General features: G+C 37.2%; 1 protein-coding gene across 2 annotated transcripts in view; it reads right to left on the reverse strand.

Moving 5' to 3' along the window:
* Window positions 1-12,858, reverse strand: part of LCP2 (lymphocyte cytosolic protein 2) — a 29,971-nt gene extending 17,113 nt beyond the window's left edge. For both annotated transcript variants that reach the window (XM_086621501.1, XM_086621500.1), the window contains exons 1-4: window positions 12,562-12,858; window positions 9,888-9,950; window positions 6,230-6,276; window positions 589-654 (exon numbers count right to left, since the gene is read on the reverse strand). In XM_086621501.1, coding sequence (XP_086477627.1) covers window positions 589-654; window positions 6,230-6,276; window positions 9,888-9,950; window positions 12,562-12,639 — 254 coding nt within the window. In that variant the 5' untranslated portion in view covers window positions 12,640-12,858. The remainder of the gene's footprint in view (window positions 1-588; window positions 655-6,229; window positions 6,277-9,887; window positions 9,951-12,561) is intronic.
* Window positions 12,859-14,148: the final 1,290 nt, after the last annotated feature.

Genomic DNA, 14,148 nt, shown 5'->3' on the forward strand with positions numbered 1-14,148 from the left:
AGTCAGGTTTGTAGATATTGGTAAGGTTGATCAATGTTTTTATGGTTTTCAATTCCAGTTTTGAACTCTAGTTAATGCAAAGGTGTAAAATCATGTTATCAGATGATGTAAAACGACGTCATGTAGACTAGACTTAGATTTTCATTGTGTAAGAATGAATTGTTCTTTTCTCGTGCAATGTTCGTGCAATTTTTGCTCTTTTTCTATTGCAAGAATAATATATTAAATGGTAAGTCATAAAGTATTAAAATGTGTAACGATGTATAGGTCTGTGAAATACATTAATGGTGATTTATTAATGCAATAGTATGTGCCTAGGCTTTATAGCATTCCTAAAGGTTAATTTACTCAGGTGGAAAACTGTATTAAATGTATATATTACGTGATTCGGGACATGGCAGAAGTATCTAAGGTGTTCATGGGCTCAGGCTTTGCTATTCTTAACAGATAGTATTAACAAAAGAGAATTTTATTTTATATCATTTCCAATCTGTCTCTCTGACTCAGGTATTATTGATCAAATGGAAAACAGTCCAGAAAAGATATATCTGAAAGCTTTGGAAAAGGAAGCTGAATTGTTTTACTTACCATTTGGGAAGGAAAGACAGCCTCCCTTCATTTCTATTTATTTCTTGACTTAATTTACTTACAATTCTATTTAAAAGAAAGACAAAATATAGTTTAAAAAAACTCCTTGAAACTTGTCAGTCATTTTCTTAGCTACTTTCCCTCAGTATTTACTAAGTTTAATTTGCTAATTCAGAGTTATTTACTATGTGGTAGGAATACTGAAATTATCATCTTATTGCAAAGTTGTACTATAGCATATCCAATTGAAAACTAGAATTCTTTAACATAGCTAAAACTTCATATTGTTAGATCAAGTTTAAAAATAAACATTAAACCCAGCAAGCCTTAGAAATTTTGGCAGCGGTAGATATCACACACTAGAACACTGCTTTAAATAATGGGGATTGCATTTGTTTTATTTTGCATGGCAAAAGCAGATAATGCTTCAGGAAGCAGCTTCTACCACGCTTATGGTTGCAAAAGCAGGGATTAAATGTACCCTGTGTCTACTCTCTATTCTTTTTTATCTCCCTCCATCTGCAACCAAGATACACCTAATCCACAATCCCTCCAGTAAAGAAGGTGAAAAGGTTGCTTCGTTTCCATGTTATAACACATTTGCAGGGCAGAGCAGAAATATTCCCAGGACATATGAAGACTATAGCTTTATGTCTAGAGAGATTTTTCCAAGTTGATGTGTTTGTCATCACTCACGCATAGTTTGTATACAGTAGTAGGGTGATTAACAGCCAATGAAATAAAAGCTGGAGTAAAGTTTTGGTCAGGAGCATGCATTTGTGCTGCTAATATTGCTGGCACCCACAGCCAGCACAGGCATCTGGGACTGAGCATCTTTATCTGTGCTGCCTCCCTAAGAACAACTCTGAGCTTACAGGACAGTCATTACTGAGATGAGCAGAATCAAGTCCACCGAGAGCAACAGAATTCTGCTCTGCTAGTAATGAAGTTTGCCTCCGGGATTATTTTGTTTCTAATAACGCTTTTGTTTCAGAGAAAGTGTATGGTGAGTCATGGTTGGATTCTTAATTTTCATTATTTCTTTTTTAGAAAAGTCCCACTGAGAAAGTCCTGTGACAACCGAAGCAAATTGGTTACTTGCATCTGGTTAAAAATATCCCATTTTACTTCTAGCTTACATTATGTGGGTCTATTAGAGACAGTAACTGTGAAAATAGAAGTAGCATGAAAAAAAATCAGGAACTCAACATGTCTGTTTATCTCAGATTCTAAAGTCCGTAAAATCTTAGCTTTATTGCTAGTGCAGCATTATTTTCCATACATCTTAGATCTGGTCAATGAAACCTTATACCAGTATTGTAAATCTTTGTTTGTGGCCCGGCAGTTACCACTCTACTTTGTTTTTCTTTCATGTATTTTTCTGCTACTCAGCATTAATAATCCCCTAGTTTTTTCCAAATTACTTCCTTTATGCATCTGTTTCATGTCTAACTGCTTTTCTGGGCTGGGACTTGAGGAGGCAAGCTTTCAAGCAATCTAATATTTAAAAAAAAAGCCAATAAGAGCATACTGATTTTTTTTTTTTTTTATCCTGCATCATGCTAAAGATCTGTCTCTTATTTTTAATACCCCTTCTCTTGCCCTTCCTACTTTCCTAGTACTTACCTTACTGTAACTCAGATTAAAAGATAAATTCAAGACATATGATCGCTCTGTTTGATTATGAAAGTGCTATAGGGACTGGTCAGGCTGCCAGCAGGTATCAGATAACAAGCGATTTCAAATCAGTATAGTCGTGCTGTCTGAACGGGGTGAAGGTGGGTGGTTTGAAGTTACAAGTATGTACTCAAGGATCCAAGTATGAAAATAGAAAGGCAGAGGAACTTCTTTTGTTTTTCTAAGACAGTGCTTTGCAATTTTCTGATTTGAAGCAAATATTGTCTTACTTACCCCTTTTGAATCATGCACAAATGTTAATAATTTAAGAAGGATTACAGCTCTCTAAATCTGACATCGTTACCCAAGTGAATTGTATAAAGCAAGAACAATGCCAAGTTACAGACATAGGACTTCTCGTGCTCTTCTTCTTTCCCATGCAATCAGCACTCCTGCACACAAGAAGTTTCCTTCCTCTGCAGATGATAAGAAAGTTGCTGTGTGAATAGTAAATTTCATGTGAAACATCAGCAAACGTGCTGGAGTGAACAGTGCACTGCGTATACCAGTGCTTTGGTTGAGAAGTGGATTATGGAACTTGTGCGTGGCTCATTCTCTGCTGTGGAAGAGGTGGCAGAAGGGTCTTCTGTTTATTTTAAGCTAAAGAAGTAAAATGAAGATCACTTGGTTTAGAACTAAGAATTCTTTTAGTTCAGACTTCCAAGGGTATGAATGAGACCTGAGTGTTTGGAAACTTTCTGGACTAAACCTGGTCTGGCTGCTATGAGGATTTATGCCAACTGATTTTTGAGGAAAAAGTGAAAGTAAAAAGTTGCTCATCTTACCTTGCTGCCAAAAAATTAATCATTTGCTGCTTGAAATACAGTGTGTAGTCTTTAGGTCAAGTTTATTTGAAATGCTTCAAATCAATGGCTCAGAGACGTTATTAAAAGAAGCAAAGTTGAGAATGCTAACACTTTGCAAGGAACATTATTACCGAAGATCGGTGCACTGAGCTGCTGAGTCTGTAGCCATGTGAGGAAGGAAGTATCAAAACCACATTGCTTTCTGAGTTGTGGGAGTGGAAGATAGGAGAGGATAAGGCAACAGCACTTGCAGAAAATGTTACTCAGACTTCTCTTTCTACCTCCTCCACTAGACACTTAGCTTAAAACTGCCAGGAAGTCAAAAATGAAAAAAAAAACCACAGCTAACCAAAACCACACAAGCAACCCCCAAAGCAGTACTCCAAAACTGGCTTTTGTTTGCTTAACTGCAAATATTGTTATTGGGAAAAAGGACTTAAGATGGGTGAGAGAAATGGAAGGCAAAGTCCTCTAGGACCAGGAAGTTGCATAGTTGCATATTGAGCACTGTCAATATGAGCATGGTTTGTGGTGAAGTCTTTGTTTTGGCCTTTGAGAAAAGTCTGCTGGGCAGTTGCAATAGTATTATGTTGGCTTCAACACAGACTGAATATCAGTTACATTCTAAACCTTTTAACAACCTTTAGCATCTCACCTGAGAGAGCACGTGCACGCACACATTGAGCTCTGCCCAAGGCATACCTTTTTCAAAGTGAAGGGCACCACAGATTTCTTAATTTTTAGGTTTGCACTGTGGGTCTCCTGAAAGTAGAACAACTTTTGGACTGTGCCGTGTTTGCAGCCTCTGAATGTGTCCCGTTCAGAGCTCAGCACACTCACCATGTTTGAACTGACAGATGCAATTATGTATTATAGTGCAATTTTGCTTTTTTTATTACTGGAAATTTTCACAAGTGCCCCAGGATATGCCATAAGCTTTCTGACCAAAGTTGAAAATTGCAAATCTCAGGTTTGCCAGCAGCCTGCCACTGAGGACAGCCAAAAGGATCAGCAGCCTGTATTAGTACCTTGACTTACTGAAAACTTGGAAAGATAGTAAACCATGAGAGTGGCAAAGACTAACTTCAGTGTTTAGGTCATGGTTTGTTGGGTGGTGACCACAAACAAGAATGTGAATCCTTGCTGAGGTAAATGTACTGTGGAGTTTGTCACGATCCCTCAAGAAATCTAGGTGTGCTCTATGCATAGGCAGGAGCTGTGAATCGTTACTGTCCATTAACCCTGCTGCCTGCAAAACAGTAGCCGGAATAAAACTTGCAGGACTGTCTGGATGCATCAGTCACTTTTATATGGTGTGTTTATATACGTAAATTTTTAGCAAAGTTTTCAATAAAGAGTTAAACCCTTTTAATGAAGAGTTTTAAAGATTTTTTTAAAGTATTTTGATTTTCAAAATAGTGTTTAAGTCCTTTTTTGGTATTTGATATTTAAAAATCAGCCAAAAGAAGATTTATTAATGACAACTGTCACCTGCTTAGACACTTAAAGATTCTTGTAAAAGTCACAGAATCATCCCCAAGTAATGATACAGTTATATTTGAACCTTGATCAGTAGATTTGCTCCAACATATATATTCGGTAAAACCACATACTCAGCTCAGGAGGTCTGTGTGGATGTAGGCTGTGCTTTGCAAACCTTGCACAGTTCCAAGTGCTGGGTTCTATTTTTGGTACGTGTATGTCAGCATCACCCTGCTAAAGTTACTGGAGAACAATCTCTCTTGTATATGTACGTTTTATTCATTCCACTGGCCAACCCTGTAAGTGTGACACTTGCTATTTATATGAAGGATTTTTACAGAGTGTGCTGGTGTTTCAGCACTGTTGTTAAGTATCAGGTACCATAACTACAATATGCTAATGTGTATTTCAGCTTCTAGAAAAACTCTTCCTACTGGGTGAGGTTTGCTTTATGACACAGAAGTAAGACGTGAATGTGTTCCAGTAGAAGTCAACAGCAGGCACTTTCCATTTTGGTGGAAGCATGGAGATTCTGAAGTAATGAAATTGATGTTAAAAAAGATGACAGGTTCTTCTACCCAGGAATTTTGTTCTGTTGTTTGGTTTGGGTTTTTTGTTGTTTTTTGTTTGTTTGTTTTAAATGGCAATCATCAGTTCTCTTTTCTAGTAAAGCTCTAAATTCTTGTGTTAAACGGTGTATTACATGGAGCCACCAGCTTACCCGTGAGTGTGTGAGTGTGACAGACCACACAGGTATTTCAAAATTTTCCGTACTCTTAGCTTCACTGAAATGTCTTGCACAAGCTCTGATGCATCAGAAAAGACGAAGCAGGCTGTATCTCCCATAACAAAATCAAGATATGCATAGAGAGAGTGAGTCCGGAACTGGGAAGTGAGCAGCAAAGCAGCAGCCATGTTGGAACAACTCGAGTTCCTTTTTTTTCCTCCTTACTTGGTTTAGAAGACCATGAAGAGCCCATGTGTCATGGTTAGGAACCTTCTTACTTCCAGTTGAAATATGTCCCAGAGAACTCATAGCAAAATAAAATCCTTTGTTTTTCACCATGAAATATTAGAAGAAAATTTCTCTGTTACTCAGTCTTGACTTAATGAGACTGTCTTCATTTAGTAACTTCTATTAAATTATGAAAGCTATTCAGATAAATTCAGAACTTTTTCAAGGCCTAATCCACAGGAGCTAAGAAAGCTATTTAACACTGAATAAAATGTTTCAGACCGATTTATCTTCAACGCTTACCTAAAGGAAAAGCACATGATGAAAGTCTCTTGAGTTCCTCAACTATTGTGTATGTATCTGACTTTTTTTTTCTTTTGAGTTAAAGTCAACAGTTAAGCAGTGAACAGTTAAATCGTTCTTGGAAGGTAATACTTGCAAAAAAGTTTAACCTTTGTGCAGCTGCTGCCAGTCAAAGAGTTTGTGGATGAGTTCTTTTGAACATCTCCCAGACAAGTTTTTTGTATTGTCCCATGGTGCTTGGGCAGTCATGACAACACTCCTTTTGTTTTGGAACATTCTTCTTTTCCTCTCAGTACACTGCAATAAACAGATCTCTTAACTAATCACTTGCAAATCATTTGCCTGACATTTCCTATGAGTTTTTACTGCAGACCAGCTAAGATAATTTTTAGTGTTAAATTGGTTTGGCTTTACTTACGGCACTCTGAGTTTGGGAAATTTCTGAATATCGTTTTCAGACATGTTCTGAAAAGGAAACACATGGTGTATATCACAAAATTGTCCATGGAACACCCTGCGACTTACAGAAGTTTGCATATTCAAAAACGTGGCATGAAGTTTCAACTGATAGGAGTATAAAGTGCGTAGAAAAGCAATGCAAGATAACAGCCTGCCCATCCCATGAGAGAATGGCTCGTAAGAGAAGTGAACCTGTTTCCGTCAAAAATCCTCTCTGTATTTTTTCTGGTTTGCTGGATGTTGGTTTTTACTTCATGTTGCTGCCGGTTGTATTAAACTAGCTAGAATGTTAATAAACATAATTTATACTTGTATACACACAAAGGACTTCAAGAAAATAATCACATTTAACTTCAAAGAGAAGTGTTTCTGTAGCTAGAATGTTTAATGATAGCTTGTTAAAAAGGTCTGTAAGGAGAAGTAGAATCTTAAACCAGCTCTTACAGATAAGAATTGGGTAAATTTGTTTGTTTACCAGCAGATGAGCCATTCTTTCAGGATTAATTTCAAATTAATGCAACTCTGTGCAAAATTCAAGTTAAGTCATTTGCTTTTCTGATTTGGATTCTAATCCAGTTCTTTATTGGTCCTATATTGTCACATTGCACACAGGCAAGGTTAAAATCCATCCTTGCTCTGCTTCTGAAAAGAACTGGAACCAAAACCCTCTTCTGCAACAGCTTCCTTCCTAGAGATTATCAGAGATACTTAAGCTGAAGCAGGTGAACAGACAGTAAACCAAAAATTCCAGAACTGTTTTTAAGTCTTCTAGTTATGTTTTCTCTTTTAGTTCCCTTGCTTTGTGAATATCACTTTTCACTGTACATTGCCGTCACCTAGCATATAGGAAAACATATCCTTCATGTATTTATTACTAAAGAAGTCTTGAGGTACAATAATTCATCTGAGGGGACAGTGTCAAACAATTAATAGAGAGCTACATCCTGGTAACATCCTATGTTACTTATTACGAGTGTGAGCTCAACACAACACACATGGGGTGCTTGAAATCATCATCAGTAGCATTCTTCCTGGCAATTTTGGAATTATACTTCTCATAGCAAATGTAAATGGACAGAATATTTCAAATGCTTTTTCAAACACTTGTCATTTTAAAGCAACATCCAATTAAATGTCCTTTGTAAAGGACTGTTCCTGGTAGGGAAGGCAAACTTCTACTATAGATTCTGATTTTATGCTATTTTGCTTCACATCTTTTTAGTACAGCTAAAAAATGTTATTTAAGTTACTGCAGAAGACAGATCTATTTAATTCCTGCATGTTTGCATGGTGAAATCAGACAAAGTTGTCATGATTGCAAAGTTTTAGGGAAAAACTGTAGATTTTTAAAATAGAGCACCATTTGCTGGAGTAGAGTTTTGTGCGAAGAACCTTATCTGTAACATCACAGTAGAGGTAAAATCACATGTTTTAGTGGAGATGCAGCTTGAAAACTCCTTGGACTTAAGAGCAGCCTTGGCAGCCTAACAAAAGATATTTCTAGAAACTGGGATGGGGGAAAAGTGTTTATTCCCCCTTCAGGCATAGTAAAACAATTAGATTGCAGCTTACTCTCTTCTTCCATCATGTGCAACTCCAAGTTTAGGACAGATTAGTGCATTATGAAAACTTTAGAGAAAGTGTTTTGTTTAGTTTCCACAAGCTTCTCAAACCCTCTTTGGAACATGGATGATTCTTTCTGCTTCTTTCTGTCTATCTTACTCCCAACAATAAGAAGTTTCTAATTGTACATTGGTTCACAACACTCTCAGTGATTTTCAGGACAGAACAAATCTTATCTGTGTTTTCCAGCACTATTTTGTGTCTAGGAGTACTCACAGGAGTAAAACACAGGAAGAAATACACTCCCTTTATGGAAAAGTTCTGAGGATTTACTGAAGAATTGTAATATTTTTCTAAAGACTTTTTAATTTTCTCGCTGGAGCTCTATTTTGGTGATAAACCTGACAAATATTATGGGTTTAAACTCACATAAAAGGCCCGTGTTGCTGTTTTAAATACTAGAGAATTTTATTAGAATAAGTTACTTAGAAACCCTCTGGTTTTATTTCTACTACATCTCAGCTGGAGTTTCCTCGTCGTAGCCAGTAGATACAGAAATGTGACTTTGAAACTAGTATGTTATTCTCATGAACAAGTGAGCTTTATTTTTGCAGTCAGATTTACCGTATAGATCTGACAATAGATACAAAACCTGCAAACAGTCTTAGTAGTTTCTTCTGTGCAAGTGTAGTTTGGCAGTTTCCAATAACTTACAAAATATGAAAATATGTTTCTTAGAAAAACTATTCATACAGAGAAGATTTTTTTTTTCAAGATTGCATTGTACTCTAGAATGTTCCACTTAAAGTCTCTTTTTGTTGTTCTGTTTAACAGGTGAACCTTTTTTGCCTTATACAATTGCCAAGTAGGTCAAAAGCTTAAAAAAAAAGTGTCTCAGCAGATGTGAGCAGCTACTTGCTTACTTAATAGAAAAGCATCCTTTCAATCTACTACGATGCTTCTGAAGGAATGCTGCACTCTGAGCTATGTGTTTACAGAAACAGTCTGGAAATAATAAAAAATCACTTAGGAATCACACAGTTATTGCTCTTGTTATTTGTACCTCACGAAGTTCCAGAATTTCATAATGCTTCCAGAGCCAGAACGCCCACTCTAGCCATAGATCCTCAGTGCTTGAGCTAAGGACAGTCTCTCAGGGGTTAAATCCTATGGCATACATCTGAGTAATTCTGACTCCACCCAGCAGTAGGGAGGTGTAATATCCTGTTCCTACAAAGGGTGTTTGAAAAATTTAATGTCACATTTCAGTGAAATGTCAAAAAGCTTGATACGTTAGTAAATAAAAAATAAGGTGGCTTTAGAAGAGGCATGCATAGATTTCCCCACTATGACTAGTTATACAGCTGATCAAAGTGACTGCTTTTGGGCAACATAAAATAGGTAATTTTTGGAAATAAAATAAAATAGAAGTACGATGAAGTAATAATAAAAGCCCTTACACATCTTCACGGATGTGTATTTAAGACCTGAAAACAGCAGCTGTGCAAATGGAAGTTGTCAGCTTTCCTAAAGATTAGCCGAGTTGTTGGTAAGCCTGGAGCAATGTTGATTTAAACCTGTTGGGACTTTGTTTACTAGTTTTGATGCTCTTAAATTTCATCGATTTTGTATATTACTGTAGAAGAAATCTAATTTACCTACAGAGGCATGAAACAGTGGTTACACTAGAATGCCAGTCATTCTGACCAGGTCTGTGTCTTCTTTAGTAGGAGAGGACAGTTAATAATGTGAGTTTCCTGTAGTTAGGATTTGAAAACAATCACTTCCTATAAAGAAAGAGATGAATTCAAGACAAGGTTGTGGTTTTATAACTAAATATAAAAGTTATATTTACAGGGAAGTCTCCCTGTCAGCGATCCATCTTTAAAGCAAGATGCTTGGTGGATTTTACCAAAGGCGTTTACTTCTCGTATTTATACCTCAGTACCCAGCTGTGAGCTGAGTCCTCTGCGTCTGCCCATGCAAAGTGAGGAGGAGCTGAAATAATCACTCAATGTGAATTTTGCAGGAAGGAATTTTACAGCTCTACTTACCAAAAACCTCTGTCCGTTTATGCTGTGCTTTCTCACAACCTTCTCACAGTCCTTATACTTTAACTGTGAAGGAAAAGAAGATGATTATTCCACCCTTAAGTGTAAGAATGGATTAAGACACTTAGACATATAGACACTTAGCTTTGAGTAGATGCTTCAGGTTACCCTTTTGCACACTAGAGGCTGTCTAAATGTTCGTTTTGTTCTGTAAACATGGATTTTTAAGACAAAATCCTTCAGTGGACTTGAGGATTTTCGTCCATTTAGGAACATATAATTCCTCACATTAAAAAAACACCTCATAGTTTCCTGGTCCAAAGAAATATTTGGAAAATGAATAGTTGTGGTACTGACTGGGAGGAACAGTTGTGGAAAACAGGAAGTACAGCAAAAACCTTCGTATCTGGGACTACTGAAGCCCGGGTCTCAGTCCCTAAATTCGTTCTTGTGATTCAAAAGCTTCCACTTCTGGATGGAAATGTCACTTGTTATTCCTGGGAATTACCTGTAATATTTGGAAAGCTTTTTTTTTTTCCCAGTATGTTTTACAGTAGCATGTGGGGCAAGGACATGCATTTTAGAATCTGATCATGTAGTTAAAATTGTCTATAACACACCTAGAATCATAAATTAAATGTTATTACTGTTAACTGTGAAGAATTCTTATTTGACAGAAACTGAGGACTGTATTTATGCCAAGAATACACCATAGTAGTGTTACTTAAATTACTGATGTGTATGCTGGCTGAATTTTGCTAATATGAAGGTGTAAGCTAACAATTAATTGACTGAAATCTTGCCACTGCCCTGTGTCATGACCAATCACTTCAGGTGAGAGAAGATTTGAATGTGATTGTCCTTTGAAAATCATCCCACAATTGTCTCCGTTTAGGAGGAAAAAAAATTGCTTATCCCTCTTGGACTTGAATCTTGGATTTTGAACATATGCAGGCAAAATAGATGAGTCAGATGCAAATAAAGCATTCCTAGGGTATAACATCGACCCTTTAATCATATGTGTGAGGGAAATGGCATGAGTTTATCTGGGGAGAAGATCTGGTCACTTATGGCTGGCTGACTTAGGCTGACATTATTGTCATACGTGCGTTTCTTAGATGACTATAAGCAGCTTTTGCCCTGATTCACCTCCCCAAAAGTGGAACGCCAAGATTATCTCTATTCTGGGGGATATCTGGATAAGTAAAAGGGAGTTACTCAAAAATTGATGTAACCAGGCCCATTCAGTTACGATAGAACTTACAGTTAATCCTTTTGTCACATTTAAGAATATCCTTATCAATTCTTTCAGGAAGCCATCTCCCTTGTTAGTCCCTTGGAAATGGTGATCCAAACCACCATGCACCAGTGGTGTAATGTTTTTCATATTAGTCTGAAGTTGCCTGTTGATAATGATCTCATCTGTTCCACCTCCAACTCTTAGTTTCACTTTCCCATGCCACTAACCACTGTACCCTAAAATTAGAGGTTTGCAAGTAGTTGGCAGAAACACTTCTCTCAAGATTTGGTAGACATAGACGTTGTGTTTGATCTGCTTGTCTTTATTAGCTAGTGTTACATTCTAATATCAAACTTGCCTCAACTCCCAGAGAAAACTCTCGTAGAGTTATAAGAGCTGTTGAAACAACTGATTTTGCATGATTTCAAAATGGAGCCCAAACTGTTCCAGTTTTCACAAGTCTAGCCTGACAGCTCACTTGAAAATTAACCAGCTCTTCTGGCATTGGCATTGCTTGAAAATCTTCCCAGATCTTCTGGTTGATCTGAATGTTAAATTCCAGGCTGACAGTTTTGGACTTTAGGAGGAATGTATTCGGTTGCAAGGAGATGGAGCAGGCACTATCTCTGATGTGAAGTGAAAAATGAGCAATTTACAGAGAACACACAGAAATGAAATTTCAGTAAAATTGTCTCAGGTACACATTCCTGGACCACTAAAAAGGTGTCAGCATTGCTGTGCAGAGGATACATATTGGCAGTGAATTCCTATATCACCTTTCAAAGTATTTCTTGATTGTATTGAAAAATGAAATTTACAGGTCATCACAAGTGAAAAAGATGTCAAAAGAAACAGAAGTTCCTATCTAGTCACAGAAGGTAACATCAGGAGAAGTAACAGTGACAGGAAAGAAGGGATAGGTAGTAATCTTGAGCTGTCAGTTTTGCCCAAGAAGTTTTAGAACAGGGAAGTCAAACTAAAATATGAAAGGTTTTTCTAAATTTGGGAGTCTACGTATCCACAACTGTTAAGTTCCTGGCTGGGTTCTTATGGATGTGATTGGCAAAGACATTCAGAGGTTTCTTTGTGAACACCAAGCAATTGGAAAAAAATATATCTCTTCTGAAAATCGCTGAAGACCTAGAAAGCTTGCAGGCTTCACACATTCATGTCCTCCAAAGCTGTTAATATATATCAATTGTTGTAGTAAAGTGTACATTTTCTCTGAAAAACAAAAAGTTTCTCTTGTATCCAATTTAAAACACATTTTCAAGATTCATTTATAGATTTCACTGGCCAGTTTAGCTCAGCTTCTTAACTGTCAGTGGTTTTGCTTTTAGTTTTGCAGCAAGTTTTGCTCATTATAAAAATTGCCACAGACACTGTTACAGTAGTTTGCTCCTCCATCATACAAAGATGAAACACAGTTAAACTTACCATCCTAAAGTATCCTGCTAAGTCCTCTGGGTTCCATGTAACCACGTCTGAACGGTAGGGAATGTTTCGCAAATCCATTGTAAGTTTTCTCCTCTAGGCAGTTAGATGATGTTCATAGCAGTACTATCGATGAAACAGCCATATATTCCCGGTGTGTGACCACCTCCAGCGTGTCCAGTAATTCTTTGCCTTATACCCAGCTTCTTCTAGTCCTGTTTTTTTAATTCAGAACTACGTTTTTAGGACATCCAAGAGAGATACTGCTTCCTCTAATACAAAATGTCTCTTCTCGGAAAAGTTCTCAGCTAGTCAGCGCCTTACCACTTCCTTTGTCTGAATATAAATAAGTAAACAAGGAAGCACAGCAAAGTGTTGAAAATGTTCTGCCTGCTACGTATAAGTAAGCTCCTGTGGACCCTATTTGCTTGTAATTGCATACATAGATATTTGCATATTTGCACACTCTGGACAGTATAAAAATATTGGCATATTTTCTGCGTAGACATCGGGTACTGCTTCTGTGCAAGTCTAGCCCAGACGTGCCCCCTCAAAACAAGACAATGTTCACTTAAGATAAGCTTCTTTGGCTTACCTCACTACCTGAAGTGTCATGTTGGCTCTCTTTGATTTGTACATCAGTAACAGGTTAAGTTGTACATTCCTTCAAATAAGGAATTATTATCGCTCGGTGGAACTAAAAAATGGATAAGCTTAGATGAAAAGTTATGCATTGTCATTGTTTCAGTGCTCCATCTTTCAGCTGCCTCTAATGAGGATTTTTGTGTCTGGAAAAGAATCCACAGAACCATAATATTACCACAGGGACATGGTAGACTGTATCTGTCATGTATAGCCAGTTCAGGCACCATCCTATCAGTAGGTTCCTTTGGTGAGACTACATTTAGTAATTCCAAATGTGGCTCTTTTTTTTAAAAAAAAAAAAAAAGCCAGAATGTCCATTCTCTCTTTTCTTGATGTGAAGCTTCCTCCTAAAGCTGCTTGGGGTCACTGTTCACATCTGCTCCAGGAGACTGCACAAAAAATGGTATTTTGTGACCTTCCTCTATTAGTAAGCATAGATGCATAGTTCTGAAGCACTGGGAAGGAAACTTTCTCTTCTTTCTCATGAAACACGAGTCTCACTATTGCTAGTCATTGAAGACCTAGCCTTGAGTCTGTAATTTGCAAGTGCATTGCATACAAGTACATGTATTTGAGATCATACCTACAAGTCTCTATGGTATTATACATCAGAGTTTTCCATTTGAAATTCACAATCTGATTTAAAGTAGTTTACTTTTTCTGGAGAAATTTTGGTAAATGTCTGCAGCATAGTATTTTAAAATCTCCAAACTGCTGCAACAGCTGTTCTAAACATTTCTAAGCATGTAGCATTTATTGAGTATGTGATATAGCTGTGTTTTATGCGTTCTTATTTGAACTGACCTGCATGAATCATCTCAGGCATGTACTGGCAGCATCACAGAAATACCATCACCTCTTCATTGTAAGTCTAGCTTTGGGGGCGAAGTAGTGCTAACTCAATTTGTGACGAATAATCCCCGAAGGAGAAGCTGTGTTGATGGT

This window comes from Tauraco erythrolophus, chromosome 16 (genome assembly GCF_009769465.1).
Source record: "Tauraco erythrolophus isolate bTauEry1 chromosome 16, bTauEry1.pri, whole genome shotgun sequence".
Taxonomy (NCBI): Eukaryota; Metazoa; Chordata; class Aves; order Musophagiformes; family Musophagidae; genus Tauraco; species Tauraco erythrolophus.